Here is a 22764-nt window from a genome sequence, read left to right as displayed (position 1 = left end):
TTCTCCTCACTAGGCTGAACATTTCTGTCATGGCAATATATATTCATCCCACAACACAAGAGAAAAGCGTTTAGTTCTACTACTTCACAAAAGGAAATTAGAACAAAGACAGAAGTTTGAAGCCTCACCAAGCTTTATTTACATGCGCACCATTTCTTATACAAACTAGATTACAATTCAAAATGGAATACACAGGAAAAATACCCACTAACATTGAGTTGAGAAGAAGCAAGATTAATAAAGGGCAAAGTTCAGACGGGGTGTATGGAGAAGAGCTGGCCTGGGTTTCTTAACAAGTGAGGTTTTTAAAAAAAGAAGGAAACGTCCAAGAGGTCATTAAGGTATCTAGTGGTATGTCTATGTTTTTTTTTTCTCTTCTCTTAGCTTTAAACCAGCACGTGATGTACTGAGTGTGTGTGTCAGGTGTAAGAGGAGATCAGCTGTGCTTGAACGAAGCAGTAGCATCGAGTGGTTGTGTGGAAGGCGAGCTCCACTGTGACTTAGTGTAAACTATCTGCCAAAATAGCTGAAACACTTTTCACCGAGTGAACAAAATGTCAGGAAAAGACTCTCTCTGATTGAGACGAGCGGTTTGTCAGGGATCAGTAACCAATCTTTAAACAGAGAGGATAAAAGTGTTCCCATAATTCACCTTGTCAGTTGTCTTCACAAAGGATAACTAAAGTAGAACTAAAGCAAAGTTCAGTAAGATCAGTGTGGATGAATTCAAATGTTTAGCAGGTAGGTGATGGCTCGGGAATCTCCCTGTCAAAATAAATGACAGATAGTGTTCTGGAAATTTTAGATGCAGTGAGGTGTTGGACATTCCAGCTTCTTGTCAGATGACACCAACACCGGGACATGCACATCAAACACCCGCTAAGAAGGCTTCTCGTGTGTCTGTATCTATGTACACACACTCATAATAATAAACCCATTAAAATAGGAGGATGGTGCAAAAGCTCCTATGTAAGCCCTGATTCTGAAAAAAGGAACAGAGAGTGTGTTTGAGTAATAAAAACACAGGGTCCCACTTTGTATTACAATTTTTGTCAAGGGACGGAACTACTGGAAGGGTTGAGGCGGGCACGAGCTCATGCACTAAACCTCGGACAGCACAGTAGCTCATTCTTGCCAACCATGCAAACCCACTCCTCTGCCTTGGCCTCAAAATGATATACGCAAATCTGTACACTATTATACACAGCAGGGAATACACTTCATTTCACTACCCCAAGCAGGCAAGGGGTACCAGGGTGTCCAGATGCTACAACAATGGTGCTTGTCACCATTTTCAAAATCGCTGGTAACAGTGTACCCTCCTACCCGGCGTGTAACGTTGTTCAATATTTCTTCAACTTCAGAGGTATCACAAAATCCAAGGGTCAAGTACTACATGAGTATATAAGGACATACAGCGAGTGTATATGCATTTTCACACAATTCATAATGCATAAATACATACATGCATACAGTCGGCTGTGCTGTATGCACCGCAAGGGATTACACATCCTTGTGAGAATAAATCAACTGAAATGAACTTGGTATATAAACACATACACACATTAATATACAAGTCGGGAGATACAGGAAGTAACCTGCAGGAGCACCAGGCGTGTCCATGAAGGGATGTGTGTGTGTGTATGTGTGTTTGTGTGTGTGCGTGCGTGTCACGAGTCCAACAAGAAGAGAAAAAGCTATGACAGCAAAACCATAAAAAACAGACATGCGTGAAGCAAGAATCCTGACGTTTATCTTCCTTCTTCCTCTTCATCTCTACGGCCAAAACTTCACAGGTTACAAGTTCACAAGCACAAAGTATTAGATTTTATTATCAAGAAATGTTATATGTAATACCATCTGAATGCGACTTGATGTTTATTTTTTATTTTTTTTCAAAATCCCCCCTGAGTGATTCTGTATATGCATAACAAGCCCCACAAGCTCATGACAAGAAGAGCCAAACACAGATCCCTGCGATTGTATTTTTCTATCTGTGTGTATTATGTGTGTGCATGAGTGATTTGGCTGCCAGCATATCCTACTGTTTGTTTCAAGTAATTTGGCAATATACAGAAATAGCTTATTGTTTTACTCAAGAAACAAATGGCTTCAAGAGGAATGAGCCTAAAACCCTGCTCCCCTGCCGTCTTCAACCACGCCGTGCTACATGTGGCGGCAGCTCTGCGCTTCTGCAGGTCGTAGGTAAAAACAGAACAAACTAAATGCACGGCTCGCTCTCAGAACAGGACTCAACACTGTTTATATAGCACCTGTAGTGGTGTGGAAATGTTCACAACCCTAGGACACAGGTATTAATTTTGGCTACATCATATGCTGTGATAAACGACCTCAACAGAACTCACCAGAAGCTACAAAAGATCTTTTCCCCTCCTTCTTTTTGTACACTTTGATGTACTAAAGGAAAAGTCATATGATGCATTATTCAGCTAATTATAATATAACTCTCAGTATGGTGCAGTTAATTCAAATTCAAGCAATGTAGAATAACAAAACAGTAAGCGCATGGCATTAAATTGAGGAATTTAACTACTAAAGTTTCTGTGGTTTTGCAAAGTGTCAGTTTGTATGTGTGTAAGAACTGTTTGTGTGGCCACTCAGTGAGTAAGCCCTCCATATCTATGTCTTCATTTCATCAATAAACCAATTGTTATTGTACAGACATGTATGATCCAGAAACGATTATGATCAAACTGAAAATCCGAAAAACAAACACTGAACATTTAAAGTCACAAAGAACAAAGGGATTTTTTTTTTCCAACGTAGTAACATATCCCAGGAAACCACAGGATCAGATTTACACATCACTTCTTGATTTGTCTCTTTTCTTTTGCCTTCAGCGGGAACAACTGCACCACACTCTTCTTTCAGCTTTGCTTGATATTTAGTCCTTGAATTCCACCTGAAACCCCTTCTGATAAGCAGTGCCTCTTTGATATCGATAGACTGGGTGTCAAATGAAAATTGCATAATTCTAAGATTTGAGTGAGTTTGTTGTGATTGTTTGACATAGCTATTGTTGCTTCACAGGAGGCTTTGAGGGCTGATGTGCAGCATCTCTAGAGTCTGTTGGATCGTTTATGTTTCACCAGTGTGATAGTGAAGGTAAAGCTTGCAAGAGGAAGTCTTCTGTAAACACGGGGTTTGTATTTTACATTGTGCTGATGGCAGGTTTGGCAAAAAGGATGTTGTGTGTCTGATCTTCTCTTGCACCACACAGGTGAGACCTGGGGAGACAAAGAATATGTTTCAGTGTTCATGCTGTGCTTGAAAAATAAATCTTGCAGTGTGTTGGTCAAAAGTCAAATGTTTGGACGAGTGATCCACAATGCCACCAAATGTTATCAATCAACATGAACAATGACCTTCTGTTAAGTGCTGGAAATTTGCAGTTGCAAGCTAATGAGTTTAAAACTACAAAATTCTACTGATACTTAAGCATGTGCACCACAAATAGTGTTGGACTCTGTAGTCTTAGTTTGTTAGCATTGCAATCCATTTATTTAGATATTTTTCAAATATGCTGCTGAAAATCACAGTGGCATGCATCTAACATAAAGGTTATGTCAATGGGCATTTGTAGCTCAGCTAGTGAGATGGAAGAGTGAACAACCTTTGCAACATTGAATCTTTTTTTCCCTTTGTGAGTAAAAAAGGATGAGAACGGCATCACAATGAAATTCTGATTGTGCCTGGATAACAATAGGTGTCTGTCAGCTTCTAAGAGCTCTACTTCAAACTTGAAGATTCACCTGCTAGCTAAGCAAAGCTCCAAAGCACTCGTGGTGAGGCCCATTGCGGAGGAGAGGCAACAGACTTTTAATTAAAAAAGCAGTTTTATAAACATTGTAAACACAGTGTTGTTTACCAGTTCTATGCATTTTAGGACAGTAGCGCTCATCACACAGTCTGTTCAAGTTAGTCATGGCACTGCTCATACCAACGGAGTCGTTGTCACTCAGCTAATTCTGTGACATGTATTTTATGTCTCGTAAAAACAACACAGATACACCTCCACAGGCATTGAAATAATCTTGATGTTTCCCTTTATTGATAAGGTGATTTGTAGTTACATCATTTCAAGTGCTACTCTGAGATGTTTAAATATTTACCATGTGGGCAAAAAGAAAAGTGCACCACTGTAAGAACTGTGAGAGAAATTGTTGGTCAGGTCATTCCTAATACAAACATCTAAATACGCCAACGTTTTCTCAAATTCCTCCTGCTTTATTCCCATTCAAACAAACACACACACACACCTGCTCTGCTCCTCCCCTCTCAGCCAGGTACCCAGCTCTGAGAGGTCTGCTTGGTGCTTGTGAAGTTGCCGACTCCATTCATGTTGGCCAAGGAGTCAAAGTTAAAATCCAGACCATCTGCATCCATCAGCTCATTCCTGATGATGGAGTCCATGTCACACTCCAGGCTGCCATTGAACATGTCCAGGTCCAGATCTGTGGGGAAGCGATCCTGACACACCCCTCCACTGCTGCTAACGGTGCCATTCAGGAAGATCGAGGTGTCGATCTGCATGGAAGAAGACCCGTTTCCTCCTAATGGCGAGAGCAGGAGCTGCTGTTTGGCATTAGCCAGAGTGTTAGCCTCATTGACAAGGTTCAGGCCTCCATTTAAAGACTTCAGGGAGCTCTGATTATGGTTGTTACTTTGCAGCATCTCCCTTTGGTTGCCCTGAAGTCCCCCTGTTGTCCCAAAGGTCATTACTGGATCATTACGAAGCATCAGACCACGGCGGGAATTTTGGGAGATGACGGCAGCTGCGCTGGCCTGTGACATCAGTGGGTCAGACTGAGTCATCATGACATCACTGTGGTTGTGACTGTCAGAGTTGAGCAGGTCTTGTAGTGTTTGGCTGCCGAAGCGGGACATGCTGATGCTAGAGAAGGAAGTTTGCTTGTTCTCCTGGATGGTCTGCATTGGGGACGGACGCAGAGAGGAGCCCGCTGTGTGGGGACCGAAGATGGAGTTACTGTAGCCATTACTTCCACCGTTAGAGGAAGAGTTGGAGGATGGAGAGGAAGTAGAGGAAGGTGATCCTATGCCGTTGGGTTTGGACCCAAAACTGAACCCTGAGGAACCATTTTGTGGCGTCTGGCTGGGGGTGGTTGGTACCAGCTTGATGTTATCCAGCAAATCATCCATCATGTCATCTGTGATTCCATCGTTCAGGTTCATTGTGCCCGCCAGATCTGCTAGGCGGGGTAGCTCAGTGGGTGCAGCTTTCCCATTGGTCGTGGTAATCCCAGGAGACAGTGCTCTGCCAGGACTGGAGTAGAGCATGGGTGAGAGAGGAGGCTCGTCGTCAGGCACCTCATCGAGCTCAGGGTTGGCCAAAATGGGTGAGAGACGTCCACTAAGCGTGCTAGCGTTGGAGTTGGTACGTGATCGGAAGTCTGTCCAGGCGTCCAGATCCTCGCTACTGCGAGATGTTGGGCTTCCAGGCCACTTAGAGAGACCTGAAGGACTGTCTCCACCACCCTCACCAGCTGCAGCTGCTGCGGCCTGCAGTGCTGCCTTCTTCTTGGCGGCGCGGCCACGAGCAGATTTGGTGTACTTGTTGCTGTTGTCCATTGAGACTGCCCGGCGCCGTGGAGCCTTGCCACCCTTTCCTCCCTCCGGGTTGATCATCCACCAGGAGCTCTTTCCTGTTCCCTCATTTTGGACACGGATGAAACGACTGTGGAGGGAAAGATTGTGCCGGATGGAGTTCTGTAACACAAAACAGAGAAAGAAAATTCATTGAGCGATGTCGGAAAAATCCTTTTGAAACAATTACTTGACCTATGAATATCGTCAGTATTGATTTGTTCTATTCGGTCTTCGCTTTTTCCAATACAATATTCAATGAATATCCTCGTTAAATCTAACAATACAAATCAAAGAACCATCACTGTCTTTGTAGCAATGCAAACATTTGTTTTCTGTGACTATAAGGAAAGCAAAAAAAACTATTGTTTCGGTTGCTCATCCATAAAATATAGACAGGCTCGCATAATGTGGAGCAGCACTTAGTGCTGATGTCTGAATTGTCCCCGCTGTAGCTTTTGTGTTGTGGGTGTAAAAAAGAGAAACAGCGATCTATCATCAAGCATCTCTTTGATTATGAATGGCACGCACAAAGAGCCTCTGTGTTTCGGATCGTGTATGTTTGTGTGCAAATCTTGGCTGGTTTGTATTGATCAACTCTAAGCTGATTTCTTGTGAGAGCCCAAAGGGTTCATTGTGGAGAAATTGGTGCGCATGACAGCCCCTGGTAATGATCAAGAGTTTTATTCATAACGCACAGATGTATGCATACATTAAAGGCTCAAACTGTAACATAACAACCCTGTTGAATCACTTGTTGTCCTACTGCTGACATTCTTCACACAAATAGTTATGAGATGGATATTTACTCATACTTATATTCAGAGTGGCTATAACCAAATTAGGTGGATTTTTCACACATATTCATAGTCCCCAGAAGTAAAAAAAAAAACTTTCTGACATCCATGATGTTTTCCCTGTTATGCTATCATGAGAAAACAACTTTAGTTGTAATAACTGTGATGATTGTTGTCTGTTTCAGCATGCTAACAGTTCAGCTGCATAGGTCCTGTTCACACCTGGCCTTTATGTGCATCTTGGGTAGTTTGATCACAAGTAGACAACATTTGGAATAGGTGTGAAAGCACCTGAGATGCACTGAGAAGGCGCTCAAATCAGTTTGGGGTTAGGGCTGCACGTGGCTTCATCTCTTAAGCAGTTTGAACATGAATGTGTCCTGTGACACAATGAAGGACCACTTACTCAACTATCATACCTTCAAGTGGTGAAAAAAACAACAATGGTTGTGTGCTTTACAGGGTTAGGTGCCTGTGGCTATTAGCTTTGCTTAAGGCCCTCGGCCAATTTTGTGTACTGCCAATTGTACAATATTAAACATTAACAAAACCTATTTACATTAGTACTTTCAAGAAATAACGACAGCAGGTAAAACAAATGATATAAACTCTGGTTAAGCGGTTCATAAAGACTCGAAATTCCAGATTCACTTGATCAGTCAAATTCACTCTTGTACAGTACACGTCCATCTGGACAGCCACCCCCCCACACACACATGCACACAAACACACTTGCAGCCATCTGGTTGCTTGAGAGGACACCATTTTATGGTTTTTATACGATAGCATAATGATGACACACAAATGTTAAGACAATGTGATCATCCAGGCACATTCTCAAATTTCATTTCACAGCCAAAGGACATAGATGATTCAACATTAATCTATGTGTATATATGCTTTCTTACCAGCCTCCAGAATTGATTATATTTTTGTCTTTTTACTTTGTTTCCTCCTCTTGTGCCCCACAATCTACTGAAGGCCTTGTTGAATTCATTATTTTGCCTCCGTGTCCTTTTCTTTCCATAACCCTCCCTCTTCCGCACTTTCTGTTGTTTCACAAACACATAGCTCTTATGGGCCCTGAGGGACTCTGGGGCTATGCTATATCCTCCCATATAAACAACCCAACCGCCATCCACAACATGCGAGCATTTTTTCCTCCTCGTTTCCCCTCCTATGTATATTTTTACTCCCTAAGACAGAACAGATTTCTGGGTTCAAACCAGCAAGGACCAACATTTTTGAGTTTTTGTGGGAATTGCAATATTGTTTTCCATGAAGCAGTCCCGTCATTTCTGGGCAACAGTTTACAGACGATTGGGTCTGGACTGTTATTCTGGTCAGAGGCAGTTCAATCAGAGAGCAGGGAGAGCGGGCTTAAGTTACATTTCTGAATGCTGCTCTGGCAGAGGAGTTTGAGCTCTGGGGCCAAACTGAACCCATGACCCTTTGTGAGTTACTGTGTATACTATGTTACTGTAGTTGTGTTGATTGTTTTCTAATTGTAATCCAAAAGTGGTTTCTGCAGGACCTTTTTGAGACCACTGTTGTGCATTAGCAAATCCATAAAGTGGAGCATCATGAATGGTGTGTGTGTGTGTGTGTGTGTGTGTGTGTGTGTGTGTGTGTGTGAATATGTGCGGGTGTGTATTCTGTGCAATGAGGTAAGATGAGAAGAAATACCAGGGAGACCAGTGTTTATCCTCTGCCAGTATCTCTTGAGGCATTACGTAATACTGTTTTATTACCAAAGTTTTTAAAAACACACACACACACACATTGACACATGCACTCACATGCTAAATGTTTCCACCTGACCGGAAGATGTAAATAATGGCAGAAGATAAACTTTGTTAGGGGGGGGGAAAAACCTTATGGAGGGATGAATGAGAAGAGAATGAATGGAATGTGAGTTTCTTTCTCCCATTGATGTAAAGTCTCACCTGCCAGCATCTGACAGTTCATCAGTCCTCAGAGCCTCGCTTTCTCCTACATCTCCTTATTCCTGCACTCCCACTCTCTCTACCTCCTCTAACATAGCCGCTTGTTTAAAACTTGTTTTCAGTGCCACCAGTCGTGCTTCAAAAGGTCAAGGGAGCTAGGTCATAACTGTGTGTGATGGAGCAGCAGTGAAAGGAAACAGGACATCTGCACCCAAAGGATGGACAGTGATAGAGAGAAAAGAAAATTTAGTGCAAAGAGACGGTGAGAGTGAGTGATGGCGAGAAAAAGGGTGAGAAAATGATGATTGCAAGATGAAAGGAAAAAGAAACATGTGCTATATATCTCTAATATGTGTGATGGACAGTATATATCACCAGTAGTAGCACATCCTCCCACAGACTCTACCTCTCAAACCTTGTATGAGCCCTGCCATTCTGGAGAAATTAAAGATTTAAACTATTTTTTTTTAAAGTTTTGAGCACAACAAAAAAAACTCCATTAAACTTAAATGCATTGAGCTGAACCACCACTTGTGATTCAGTATATGTTTTATCATTCTAGTGGACTGACCTTAAACTATTCAGATATTTTCTTTGCTATACATCTCTTGCAGACACTCAGTCGCTATTGCAGACCACAGCATCTCATTGCCACAGTTCTTACTGTATTTAATGACACAGCCCGGCATATTATTGAACTTTCCATGAGCTCCGCAGAGTCCTGGTAAATAAATAAGAACCGACTCTATTCATTCAGAGTGTAAGATACAATGCAGAGTCAATTCTATCCTTTGTGAAAGCTAAATCCCAAGTTTTGTATCTTAGTTTTAAAACTCATCTCCTTCCCAACATCTGGATCTTTTCCTCATAATTGACATAGACTTAACAGATGGGATAAATACTGCAGTGCAGCTTTTTCTCGGAATACCTTTTGCTCACAATTTACTATTGCTGACTTACTTCAAGATGTGGCTCTCTCAGGCAATTCTTCACATCTGACTAGAAAAATGCAACTACTTGATATTCTGTAATTCACTGAATGCATGTGCTGCATGGGATGTTGTGTGTAAATGCCACATCACGGTGTGAATGGGATACTGTATTGCTTACTACTGTAGCTCCTCTAGGGTATTCCCAAAGCCCATTAATAAAAACAGCACACTGAGACAGCAGCTCTGATTCATAGCTCCTACAATGCAGCCATAACAGCTAAATAACACACACACACACACACACACACACACACACACACACACACACACAAATGGAGTTTGAACCAAAAACCTTCCAAAGAGAAATGACAGGTTTGAGATATTCCTCAATGTATTTGTCTGCTTCAGTCTCATTTTCCTATGTTCTTCCTATGTTTTTCTTTTCACATGAGCATAACACTCTGGGACATGCAGCTACACAAATGGTCTTATGAGCTTTCTATGAATTTAACATTCAACAAATGTACATTAATAGAAAATTAACATCACTCCACTGTCTCTCTAATAAACATGATCCAGCAGAAGTTTAACTTAACTATACATAAAGACTGTAAACGGGGGAAATGGTTGCTCAGCAACCGAGATGTGACAAGAATCTTGATTAAGAGAAGGACTATAACATGTTAATAACTGAGGTTTACAGGGGTGGGCATATTCCATTATCCACATCTATCCTTTTCCACCAACATGGAAAAATGCCACCCTGGTTCTTACACCCGGTTCTTAAACAACTTTGACCATTTCCACTAAAAATAAAAATGTTTGGAACAACAGTGAGCATTTAACATCCTACAGATATGAGAGGATGTACAAAGGTCTCCACCCTATTTTCAGTAGTTCTGCTCAAAACTGAAGGAAACACAGCCTGGTTTGCTGCATATCATAAAGGTTATGAGTGTTGAGAACAGAATAGGTTCATGCACCTACCTCTAATCTAGTATTTAGTCCAATAAGTAACCCCTAACTATAACAAAACCCAGTGTATTATTATTAGAAATATTGTTCCTTAGATAACTACAAGGAGTTGCCTTTAAAATCTTCATAGTGCTCCCTCCATGTTAAGATATCCAATTCTAAGTTTTGGCGTATTTTGCCAACATTGGTGAATTTCTACACAACCCTTTGGTTTGAATTCTATTACGGCTTAAAGTTATGAGCCTGAAAGCCGATCTATTTAATAAAAAAATAAATAAAAAAAACATGGCAAAAGCTGAACAACAGACATGTAGCTGCGAGACAGTAGACCCAAAAAAAAAAGTCCCAAAAGCAACGGGTTGACAACACGGTGGATGAAATAGACAAAACATCGGGTGGCATCAATGATATCAGTTATGAAATACTTATCCAAAATGCAAAAAAGGGGTTGAACTGTTGCTCCAAGCAGTGTTTTTAACCGAGAGTGCCTGATTTCGCAAAGCATAGACCGCTGCATATAAAAATAAACTATTCTTATATTACAGGTATCTATCGCTTGTAGTTACTGACCATTAAGCATCAACAATATCAATTTCTCAAATGTTTTCTGAAAAAAAAAAAAAAAAGAGCCTCAATTGAGTTAATTTAGCCCATCGTTCTAACCTAAAGAAACTTTACAGACTCTGGTTTTACCTTCTGTTTCTGTGCCATTGTGAGACTTTTTATTAAGATACTGACACAATCTGCTCATTTTTCATTGTTTCAAAGGTGTGTTTTATTCAGTGATGATTACAGTGTGCATTATATATTACTAAATACCATTTACCATACTTCACTTCTCATTTCACTCCTGGTGAAGGTAATACAAATTTAGTCATCCATTATATACTTTAAGAGCTGACCACAAGGTAAAAATAGGCTCACCAATATATTTTTTCCCATTTAATATTTTCCACTATTTGCACTGTGCTCATGTCAAATCTGTCAAAGTGAATCTAACCAGTCTTTGTGCAGACTGCACCACTGACTGGATGTCAAACAAAGTGCTCTTTCTGTTAATGTGACTTGATGGATATACAGTAAAGCTCACCTTTGCAGGTGTAGAAAATGCACACTCAGCTGTCACCTGTTCATGAGACCGGTAATCCAGCTTCACTGGTGTTACACTTTTGAAGCCAGCTCACTCAAAGTCGCCTGACAAAGCTGAACTTGCTTCGTGAGACAGGCCTGTGTGCGTGTGTGCGCACCAGCTGCAGGCTGGAACACAGAGGCCTTTTTGTCCGTCAGCAACATGTGGGAACAATTAATCACTGTCAGCAACCACGCAAGGAATCTCTTTCCCTCCTTTTTCTCAGTCCTCTGATTTCTGAGGGTGTGCAGGTGAAGCCATATATCTACATTTATTTAAATCTGTAGGTAGAAGATGCTTGCATGTTTAAATGTTCAACTAACCATTTTAAAGAGATTGAAGGGACTCTCGGGGAAAAAGGTTGGAGCAAAGCTTATGTTGTAAATGCATATAAATGAAAAAAAAAAGTAATTTAAAAAGAATTTCATAGGCAGAATTCACTGATTGGTCCAGATGATTCTGAAAGTGCCCCCTAATTGGTTGTAGCTGTCCCAGCTCCAGCAACAGTGATTGGTGAATGGAAGTGGGTTTATGTAGCCAGGCAGTACAGAAAAGGGTGGGTCTACATGCTGTTGCAAGTGTATTTCATCACCCAACAACAGCACATATCTGAACTCAAATATAAGAACTGGGTCAGTTTCACTTTGCCATGTTCCTGTACTCTGTGTACCCAAGAGGAACACACATCCCTTGACGGTCACTGCAACAGTATGGGGGTAGGGGTGAGATGACACAGGTATATATCCATTTGTATTGGAGGAAAGAGCTGTGTCAAAGGGTCAAAGTGTTATGGAGCCAGAGACAGTGATGAGTCAAAGGTCAAAGTGTTTCGAGCTCGCAGCTCCAGCTTCATACAATTTAACCCCACCCCTTTAACTCTCCTTCCACGGCTGTGATTGGTCACAATCTGTCACCTGAGTCCCTCTGCTCTGTTATACTTAACCACCTACCAGCACCGTGTATGTACCTCTGTGTGTGATTCTTGGCCAAACAACACCTTTTCAGCCATTTAATAAACCAGAACTAATACGAGTTGAATGTCAACAGTGACTGCTGCCGGGTCAGTCCAATGAGTAAGATGATGAGGGTCGTCAGGAAGATGAGGGAGTTACAAATGATTGTGATTAAAAATAATTCTGCCCTGGGGTATTACTGGTTAGGAGAAGGCAAAGAGGACCAGCTGTATGCAAACTCTCACAGAAAGAGTTTTCACAGATTAACCTCAGATGAATGACTTTAAGGCAGTGGCAAAGAAGTTAAGTTTTATTGTATATGTCAACTCGTGTTATCACAATTTATACGATTATACACAATTATAATGCTGCTTTAATAACTTTGCATTATCCATCCATCCATATCCTATCCAAAAGAGCCTAAACCTTCTATGAAAAAATGACGAATTTGGCAAGTATTGATTGACTTAGAAAAATCATGCATGACCTGAGATAAAAAATGTGAAGTTTACCTGGTAAAAGCCTACATTTGTAAAAACAGACTTATGAAGCACATCTATTTATTTGTGGTACTTTTTTTTTTTTTTGGGTAAAGTTATAGTCAGTCAAATATTTATTGAGTTTATTATTTTCTCCTAAACTGTCCTCATGATATTTAATGGTGCATGATGTACTATGTCTTTAAAAAGAATGAAGATGGTCTTTTAAAAGTCAAGTTAGGGAAACTTCATTGTGTCAAAATCACACAGTTACACAGTTACACTGATGTCACAAAGAGCATTAAAAGCATAGCCAGGTGGTGCTAATTAGTACACTTTTCTGCAGATTTTGCTGCTGGAGAACCAAAATTGCTGCTCACTTTGAAGGCAGGCAGCCATTGTGAGTTCATAGTCATGAGGAAGACAATCAAATGTGCAAAAATCATTGGAGAGGAATGGCCAGACTTTGGGAAAAGAGGAAAGTTTGTGTGGCAGATGCCCGTCTTCTCAGCATATATGGAACATGATCTCAAAGATTATGAGTTATCATAACAAGTATAACTGCATGTTGTCTGCAGATGTCCATGCATGCGTCTGCATATGAGCATAATTCTGGCCTTAGGCAGAGGTGTAGACGGCATGCAGGTCTTTGACACGTATAAGGCGGTTTATAAATAAACTGCCTGGCTGGTCTGTGCTAACACTGCTGAGAGGATGGTTATTTATACTGTGACCCTACACAAACACACATACTGACAGAAAGCCACGCAAACACACACTTGGTCCAGGTTCCAGCTGCCCCGAGCTCTGGACTGCAGACAGAACATTCCATTCTCTTCAATCATATGCGCGTTTCCCGGCCAGCGGCTGGGTGTCTCTCCCAGCTTGTGTGTGTGTGTTTAGGTCGTGTTTATGTGCGTGAGCTGAATGGGGATCTGGATCTTGCCAGAGGCACTCCTGTTACACCTTCTCCTGCTTATATTTCTGTTATTAAATCTTTGTAAGTATATTTAGCCGTCCAAGGGACCACAAACACGCTCAGGCACACGCTTGAGAGAAATGGATTTTCATTTTTCAGTCCGAAATACCCTGACTGACATGCACTGTCAAATCCAACAGTGAACAGCAACATCGAGTTCCTCTCAGAATTGAACTGCAGCTCAAGAGAGGAGACACAAACATGCTCACACACTGCTTTCCAAGAGTTCTGGCCGTGTTAAATCACGACAAAGCCTCCTCTTGTCATCGCAGAGGCCGTACTACTGCTTTTCCATCTGTCTTCCTTGCCTTCTCTTCTCTCTGTCTGTGCCTGCATCTAATGTGTACCCTGTTGTGTAAGTCCACATGTTCAAAGAACTCCTTGTACGCTCCTAAATTTCCTCCAATCGGTTGACCTGAGGTGGGGGAGTTGGCTCACCCATCCCACTTCCAACAGCCAATCAGTGCAGGTCAATGCAAAGGCATGTTAGTCATGTTACCCTCGTGAAGCTTCACTGGGTCACTGTGCTTTCATCAACACGAGACTGCTCAAATAACGGCCCATGGAGCACGTGGCCCACAGTCAGCAAAGGTAGCTGGAAGTGTTTGTGTTTTTTTAGACAGATAAGTCACTGAGCTGAATCTTGTTGTTGCCAGTTGTTGTGAGTGAGCTTGCCTCACAGTAAAACGTGTTGAGAGTGTGCAGGGCACACATGTAACATTTGTGTTTGTGTTACATAACATTGCATTTCTGAGACATGTTTTATTGCCATCAGTTCCTTCAGAACTATGTTCAACTCTGACATTATGTCTCATTATCAACAAGTCTTCTGCAACAGGTGGCTTTGTACGTTAGTGCCCCCAGGAGTCAGCACAAGGCCAACTTTTTATTTTTTTCAAGAGATTATGCAAGCAGTGATTCCCATCCTGTTTGCCTTGTGACATTAAAATGAAGAAAAGCCTTCCTTTTTCACGTGTTAAGACTTTGGTGAGACTTGTGAGAAGTTGAGCAGAGGTTCACATTAATAGATTGAATGGAATATCTCTTTTTTAGATAAAAAACACTGAAAAAAGCCCTTTGGCTCACTGTTCCTAAATATTTCTCATGGTTTGAGAACAACAGTCCTGAGTGAAAACATTACTTTTCATAGCCTCTTCTACTTTTGATGAACGGAATAAGATCTTTCTATATCTCTAATAATAATTTAATTAGCAAAATTAATTCTCATTGATCTGCTTAGCATAAATGGTTGTAGCAAGTCAAAATTCAACCAAGTTCTAAGTGACAAGGAAACTATGCACACAAGCAGAGTGGTGTTAAGGGAGGCAGTAAACCTCAGTCAACCCCTCACCTATGCACCACACATAAAAACAGCATGTCCTCTCCTCCTCCACCATTCCTATCACTGTCCCTCCACTTCTCTTTCCCCTGACCTGACCCTCCCTTCTTCTCCTGGTTTCCTTCCACTGTTAAAAAAAAATCCACTCTTAATAAATGCTCTCTGAGGATTTTCCAACTTTTTTTTTTTTTTTTTTTTTTAAATCAATAGAGCTGTGAAGGACTCCTTTTTATTGGCATTCTTAGTGTCCCTGCCTTGAAAAGCATCGGTGAGTAATTTATTTCCGTACTGATAAGGGATTAAATACTCCCACAAAACCTTTCACGAATGTCACTTTTAAGATAACAGCATATTTTTGAGGAGCAGCACTCACAGTATCCATGAGCCTCAGTGGCTCATTATGGAAAATGCCAGGTTTGGTAAGTCGAGAATAAAACACCAAACAGTTACGGAAGATAAGAATGAGCTAACAGCGTTTTTCCATTACAAAGTGCGGTGCAGTACAGTATGGTCAGACTCGGCATTATAAACAGTGTCTCCTCTCTGTGGGCAGGATTAGCTGTTTATCATCACTGCGTGTGTGAAGGTGCAGTGACACACAAGATACACAACTTAGCTGTGTGTGTGTGTGTGTGTGTGTTTATTACTTTACACTGAATAAGCAGAGGCTTCTATCCAAAGCAACTTACAAGTGATGAGTATAGTCATGCATGATGATGCACATGAGGATGAGTTCTGTACACACACACACGAGATATCTGGGACATTTATGTTGTAAACTTTCTGCCGGACTGAATCTGAATCACTGACCACATCTCTGACATATTCAGACATGAAAATTTATCAGTTGTTTATCAGGTACTCTGACGGCTGGAAAATCAATCAGCTACTAAGAGCTTTGGTTTAAGAATGGAAACATCACTTTCCCACAAATCCAACTAGCACGGATACATCGTGAGCCATTGTTTCTAGTAATTTTGAGTTTCTTTGTAGCAATTTTGAATCTCTTAAATTTTATCTAACTATTATGAATCATTTGATCATCTTTGTGGTCGAATGTAATTGTTTTGATTATCATATCTTCACGGTTGTTTTTAGGCATTTTGAGCACTTCTAATACATCTTGTGGGACTCTTCAGCCTAATGCTGCTAAAAACAGATCCAGTACAAACCATATGCGCACGCAGCAGATCACACACCACTGATTTTATTTTAAACTAAAGTTGCTGTAGTCTTTTCCTCCAAATTAGCAAAACAAAATGACTCCTGAAACTACTTCAATTCTGAACTTTCAAATCTTTTGATTTGAAACAAAGACTATAAGTGCCTGTATTGAGTATTTCTTAATCTCTTTGTGGTTGTTTGTAAAGGCTTTTAGTCTCTTTGTGGTTGTTTGCAATTGTTTTGAGTGTCTTTGTAATTGCTTTGCATATATTTGTGGTAGCTCGTTGCTTTGAGTCATCAACTCTTTGTGATCTTTGACCAACTAACATGAAATATGAAAATTCACCAGGAGTCCCTGTAGGTACAATACAATAAACAATCCATGCTGATCAGTCTGTTACACTGATCAGCAACAGTCTTGAAAAATGGACAAAAAAAAGGGGCAACAGTATGGTGGAGAGTGCCAGAACTATAAATATAACTTTTAAACATATTTCCATTCAATTCAACCTTGCTCATATTGCATCAAATCCCAATATAAGTCATCTCAAGGTACCTAACATAAGATATTTGCTGATTTTCTGTGAGCAATATCTGAGGGTTGAGATGTAAATGTCAGACTCATTACCCAAATATATTCATTGTCACCAGCAACATTCCCATACTGATGATTATTCTGAATTATTCTGCCCTCCCTGTCTCCATCCATCCTGCCACTCCTCAGCGCTGCTTGTAAGGTACAGAGATGTAATTAATCATGTGGACATCCTGCTAGTTTTAGCACTAAGGGTTCCTTATTTTCCTCCGTCTCCCTAAATTTTTCCGACATACTCAAACTCACATAATTTGAAGTGTAACAGTAGAGTCATTTTGTGGCGAGCCTCTCTTCTCTTTGTTCCTTTGACTCTTTATACCTCACAATACTTTTTGAATCACGACACAAGTGTTTTCCTTCTATGTGTGTGTACATGTGTGCTCAAGCGCCGGGATGTACGATAATCGCCCCAAGCAGACCTGCCCACTAGTCTCTCTCTATTTTTAGCTGTCAGATGATGAAATGGTTCAAGTTCTTAAAAAGGGCAGTCTGCGGGCCACCACAGCATCACCACAAAGCCTGGGGAGAGGATTTGTAAGTCCAGCAGCCAGACTTGACGAAGCATTCTCTGTGGTTCTAAGTTTTCATGAACTTATGATGACAGTAGTAAAGAATTCAGAAATACAGAATATGACATGAAACAAAGTGATTTAGATACAAGTGAAAGATTTTACAATGCCATTTGAGGAAAGGAAACACTCCTTTTACTGCATATGCCAATATTTTGCCACCAAGTCAAGAGAGAGAAAATGTGGGCAAAACCCTATTTATTATAGTTCAGGCCTGTGAAAGCGAGCTGCAAAATACAGTAACTCCTTTTTGTCTATACATCATTTGAGCTTTATTTTGCATTTTATATTTTAGTATTTTGTATGCATTGCAACATTCTAATTTCCCTTTTGGATTAACAAAGAATTTTACAATTATTTCAATTTCATCTACTACAGCAGCTGCTTATTAGTGGCTTATTCATAGTATTCAGGCTGCACAATAAAACGTTTTTATCATTACAACAATATAGTGACAAGATTAGCCATTACCATTAACTATTTTTTTTTGCCACAGAAGAATTTACCCACCCATGTGCCAGTTTATCTGAATGTGCAGTACTTAGAGTTGATTAAGCTTGAAAGCTTTGAAAACCTAAATACACAAAGATTACCAATTCTTCTTAAGTGTGTATACAGCTTTTAACTCTTCTGCAAGTCAGTTTCTCCCTCTGGCTGAAAAAGTCACTTTTGTCTTCGCAGGGATGTTTCTGTTGTCAGTGTGCTTGTGTGTGTGCTGGCACGTGTGTGTGTGTGTATTCTTGTTAGGCTCAGTTGCTCCGTAGCTTAAGGACACAGTGTCCTGGAACTTGGGTTGATAAACCCCAGCAGGGATGTCCTGTGCTGTCCTAAAGCAAAGAGTGCATGTCCTGCACTCTTCTGTAATGAACTGTGTGTTTGTGAGCGTGCGCTCACTGAGTGGAGATAAATACTTTTTTTTTCTTTTCCTTGTTTTGTTTTTTTGGATCAAAATATCTGGTGATAGATTCCCCTGCAGCTTGTTGTTTTTAGAAAAGTCCCTGCTCCTCCTTTCTTTCTGAGCGTGCGCATGTCTGACACTGAGATGTACCTTGTCTTTGATCCAGTGTTTCCACAACACACTCTGCTTAATACCTCAGGGCTATATCGCAGTCATGCCCAAGAGACTTAGTTTGGTTAGTTTTCAATCTGTTGATGTTTGCAGTTTAATGCACTCTAAAACCTTCGATTCACTCTGCTGAAGGTGAGCTGTGATCTCATGGAGACAGATTATGGCGATAATGGCATTACACATAAACATATTGTCCAACTAAACGGTAGGCCACAAATCCAGTTTGAGCTCAATCGCTTGGGACTGGCGACATGCTGTTTCTTCTTTGCATGTGTTGTGTGGAGTTTTGGAGCAGTAAAGGGAGTTTACATCTGGTGTACATTAATGTTGGGGCCCCACTGGTATTCATGGGACTCTTCACCCTAATGGTGCTAAAAACAGATACAGTACAAACCATATGCGCACGCAGCAGATCACACACCACTGATTTTATTTTAAACTAAAGTTGCTGTAGTCTTTTCCCCAAATTAGCAAAACAAAATGACTCCTGAAAATACTTCAATTCTGATAAATAAAAATATTGTGCTAGCCTTTGAAATATGCGGCAAACTCAGATGTGTTTCTTTTTTAAGATTTTTACCAGCCTATAGGTTTAGTTTTTTGCTAGCGAGGCTACGTCCAAATGAATTCATTCAGTTCCAAAATCAAACTGATTGGCATCACGATGAGCACAGATTTAGAAACAATTTCCATCCATAGTAACAAATCTGAAAACACATCTCATAACTAGAAACCGAGAACACGTAGGTTTGAGATAACAGGATATGGAAAGTTGGTTGCTTAGTTGTAAAAAAAGAAAAAAAAAATTCACAGTGGAGGAACGGCTTTAGTGAAAAGTAAGAGCAGAGATTTCTTTGCCAAAACTAATGACAAGGTGGAACCCAAAGTAACACATGATTATAAGGTGGTTATGACGGGAGAAATCATATATTGGGAAAGCAAATAAAGCAACATACAGGAAGCATTATCCTGCCTGAGGACGCCATTTCAATGGGAAAAAATATCCTAAAACAAAGAATTTAAAAAAAAAAAATTACAAAAAGGTGTGCAGACCTGTGTTTCTATTTGTTCTTGGCTTGATTCTTATAAAAATTGAGGGTTCTCTGTCACCGTTGTCATTTCTTCTCTTTCAAACTAACACACGATGTTCTTACACAAAATCAGTTTATAAAAAGTTCTAATTTCTACAGTCCTAAATGTCAGGGTAGTTTGCATGCGGTGTAAACACAGTGAAAGTTATGTTTTAATATAAATTAGATGGTGTAAATGTACAATGATGACGGCCCTGGCTCAGTGGTTAGAGTCGGTCGTCCAATAACCAGAAGGTGCCAACCTGGATGGGTTAAAAGCGGAGGACAAATTTCATGTGTCTGCATGACCAATAAATATTAATCTTAATCTTACAAAGGAACTCAAACTGGGCTTTTTTTACAGTCTGGTTTGCTGGACCATATCTATTCAACACCTCTGCACTAGAAAGTGTCTCTGTTTGGCTGTTTGTGTGTTTGTCTGTGTCTACTTGTGTTTGTCTGTGTCTGATGTCGGCACTTCTAGGCCTGTCAGCTCTCTTCCTCCTATACACCAGCTGAGTGGCTGGAGAACGGGAAGGAGACGGTGGTGAAGGTCTTTGACACACATATGCTTGCAGTGTGTCTTTTGTCTCGAGTGTGTATGTCATGTGTATCTTAGCGCAAGGGGAGATCCTAACCTTTGCAAAGCAAACACCCAGTGACACACACAAACTGCACAAATGCACACATGAGTTTTCACCCAGCAACAGTGAGTTTCAACCTCAGGTCCTCCAAGCTCAGGCCCCCCGAGAAGTCACATGACTTCCCGTTTCAAGACAAAGGGAAGGACAGCAGCAGCTTGCTTGAACTCTCTGCTCCTCTTCTCTAATCTTGGCCTGGATGCGACTATTTCTGCAAATGCAGGTTTCAGGTGTTCCTGAATGTAAATATTTGATAGAATAAAGTAAAAGTCAAAACTCGGACTCATTCTAAACAGTCCCACTTCACACTCATGTAAACACTCCCCCTCTTAGAGCTCCCCTTTCTCTCCTCTATTGCATCACTTCCTGTAAAACCAAAGTCAAAGGATCCTCTGAAATCCTGCTTTCTGAAGCAAAGCTATTGTTCTCTGACCCAATGACCCACTTTGCTGGTCTGTTTAAGTGCATGTGATGGTGTGTCCGATACAATTATGCCTGATTACATGTGCATCAAAGCAGAGGAGCTTGTGTGTGCGTGCGTGTGTGTGTGTGTGTGTGTGTATGAGCAAACGTGAGCACCAAATTTACACAGGTCTATTTATGTGAGTGAAGCATGCTTCTGTTAAGCTTATTAATCACTGCCAAAGGAGATGATGTCAAACTCCACACTGCTGTGTCAGCTCAAATCTGCATGTCCTCCTCACTGGTGTAAACTCTATGTCTCTGTTCATATTTGTAATTATTATAATTTCACACCCAATTTCACTTTCCATTTTCCAGTGTAATTTATTGTTATCTCTCTGAAAGTTGGATTAGCAGGATTTTCATTTAGATTTGACACTTTTTACACCAAAAACTCAAAAGAAAAACCTTCAGAGCATCAAATCAAGAATCAGCTGGAATTGGTTGAAACTAACTCCCTGATTTGATCCGTGCATGTGGCTGTTTGAAACGGGACGTGAACACTAAACAAAGACTTTGAACGACGGCCAAAAAAGAGTGCAAAGACCAGCACACAACAGACTCTTCTGTGATGATTTTCTTCTCTACTTTCACTATTACATCTTCATTATTACAGAATGGGGAGGTTTGTTTTCCATTCTTTATGCGGCAGTTTCAAAGAATTCTTTGATGAAAAACAAACAAAAATCTTTTGCACGACTTTTGCCCTGTTTTTGTTTCGCCTTACCTGTGGTCACATTTAAAACCACTTTTTATGTGCAAGAGTTAATCAACACTTTGCCATTTATCTTGATTAAAAAGTAGCCACACAACAGAAAGTGACAGGAAGTCTGGGGGAAGAGAGGGGGCATGCTGATAAGCTTATGAGCCAGACTGGAGTGAATTCCCTTTAATCTATCATTCGCCCACTCCTCAGCTTTTCTTCCACCTCACAGAATGCACAGCCAATTAAATTGCTACCACTTGTGAGCTGAGCTGTTTCTTTAATGAAATAAGCAATGATGCAGATTAAATGCAGTATTTATCTTCATATTCTTGTGGGTATAATTATTCCTTCAACAGCTGGCTAAATCCAAATACCACACACCTCCTTTCTGTCCTCCCTGCTTGAAGTGAGCTTCATTGTCTTGGTGACTCTAGTGGAATTTCATTAGTAGAGTCCAAGCATACTGTATGCATATTGCTCAATTATCACTTTTAATTTTAAACGCAGGGTATGACATGACCTTAAAAATTCCCTTTCCTCTGGGGGGGGGGGGGGGTGTTATATGGGGGTACATCTATAGGCACCTGTGCCCCAGTTTACCCCAAGCAAAGAGGGTTCAACGGGGTCATAAGAGGCCCTTTATCCCTCTCTTTGTCCTGGCTCTTTCATGTGCTCACAGCTTAACACTCTGCTTCATACATGACAATACGCACACAAACACACTAAGTACTGCTCACAGGTCAGAATGGCGTTTCTTTACATCCGCTGGCATGTTGAACACATGCATGACGATACACAAAGGCAAGTGAACAGTTTTGCCTCCACACCACACCACGTCACCTCACCCTGCCTCCTATCGAGCATGTTACCCCACGCAGCACTTTGTATTTATATTACCCATCTATTAATAGACCAGCGGCAACTGTGGTGCTACCACCTCGGTCTTTTGTGAGCATGTACGCTTTTATCTTTGCATATGTGCAGCCACCATGGGTAGAATTTGCAGTTTTCTCACAGTTGCTGAAGCAGGTGATCCTCTCATGTAAGCTCCTAATGGCAGTGCCGTCATTTATCAGATAGTGACTCTGATAAGTCAGTGCACTTCCCAGGATGTCAACAGAGAAAAAAAAAAAAAAAGAAACAAAGTAAGCCTAAGTTCATACCTGTTTAAATCTTTCAGACCGTTTACAGACTATACTGGGGGATATCCAAGAAGAACAGAAGGAGATGGGAGGGATAGATGAGAAGAGCAGTGTAGCTGTGGCTTGATCTCTTTAATCTACTGTACTGGTGCATGAATGAGTCTCTATCATTTGGTTTAAACCCTCCTCCCA

The 22764-nt window shown here is 40.8% G+C and overlaps 1 protein-coding gene across 2 annotated transcripts in view; it reads right to left on the bottom strand.

The window, feature by feature from the left end:
- Nucleotides 1–115: 115 nt before the first annotated feature.
- Nucleotides 116–22764, bottom strand: part of foxo3b (forkhead box O3b) — a 43003-nt gene continuing 20354 nt past the window's right edge. For both annotated transcript variants that reach the window (XM_075459202.1, XM_075459201.1), the window contains exons 3-4: nucleotides 4281–5748; nucleotides 116–3248 (exon numbers count right to left, since the gene is read on the bottom strand). In XM_075459202.1, coding sequence (XP_075315317.1) covers nucleotides 4300–5748 — 1449 coding nt within the window. In that variant the 3' untranslated portion in view covers nucleotides 116–3248; nucleotides 4281–4299. The remainder of the gene's footprint in view (nucleotides 3249–4280; nucleotides 5749–22764) is intronic.

Source organism: Odontesthes bonariensis, chromosome 24 (genome assembly GCF_027942865.1).
Source record: "Odontesthes bonariensis isolate fOdoBon6 chromosome 24, fOdoBon6.hap1, whole genome shotgun sequence".
Taxonomy (NCBI): domain Eukaryota; kingdom Metazoa; phylum Chordata; class Actinopteri; order Atheriniformes; family Atherinopsidae; genus Odontesthes; species Odontesthes bonariensis.
The sequence above is the reverse complement of the archived record's forward strand: the minus strand, read 5'-3'. Positions and strand labels throughout refer to the sequence as shown.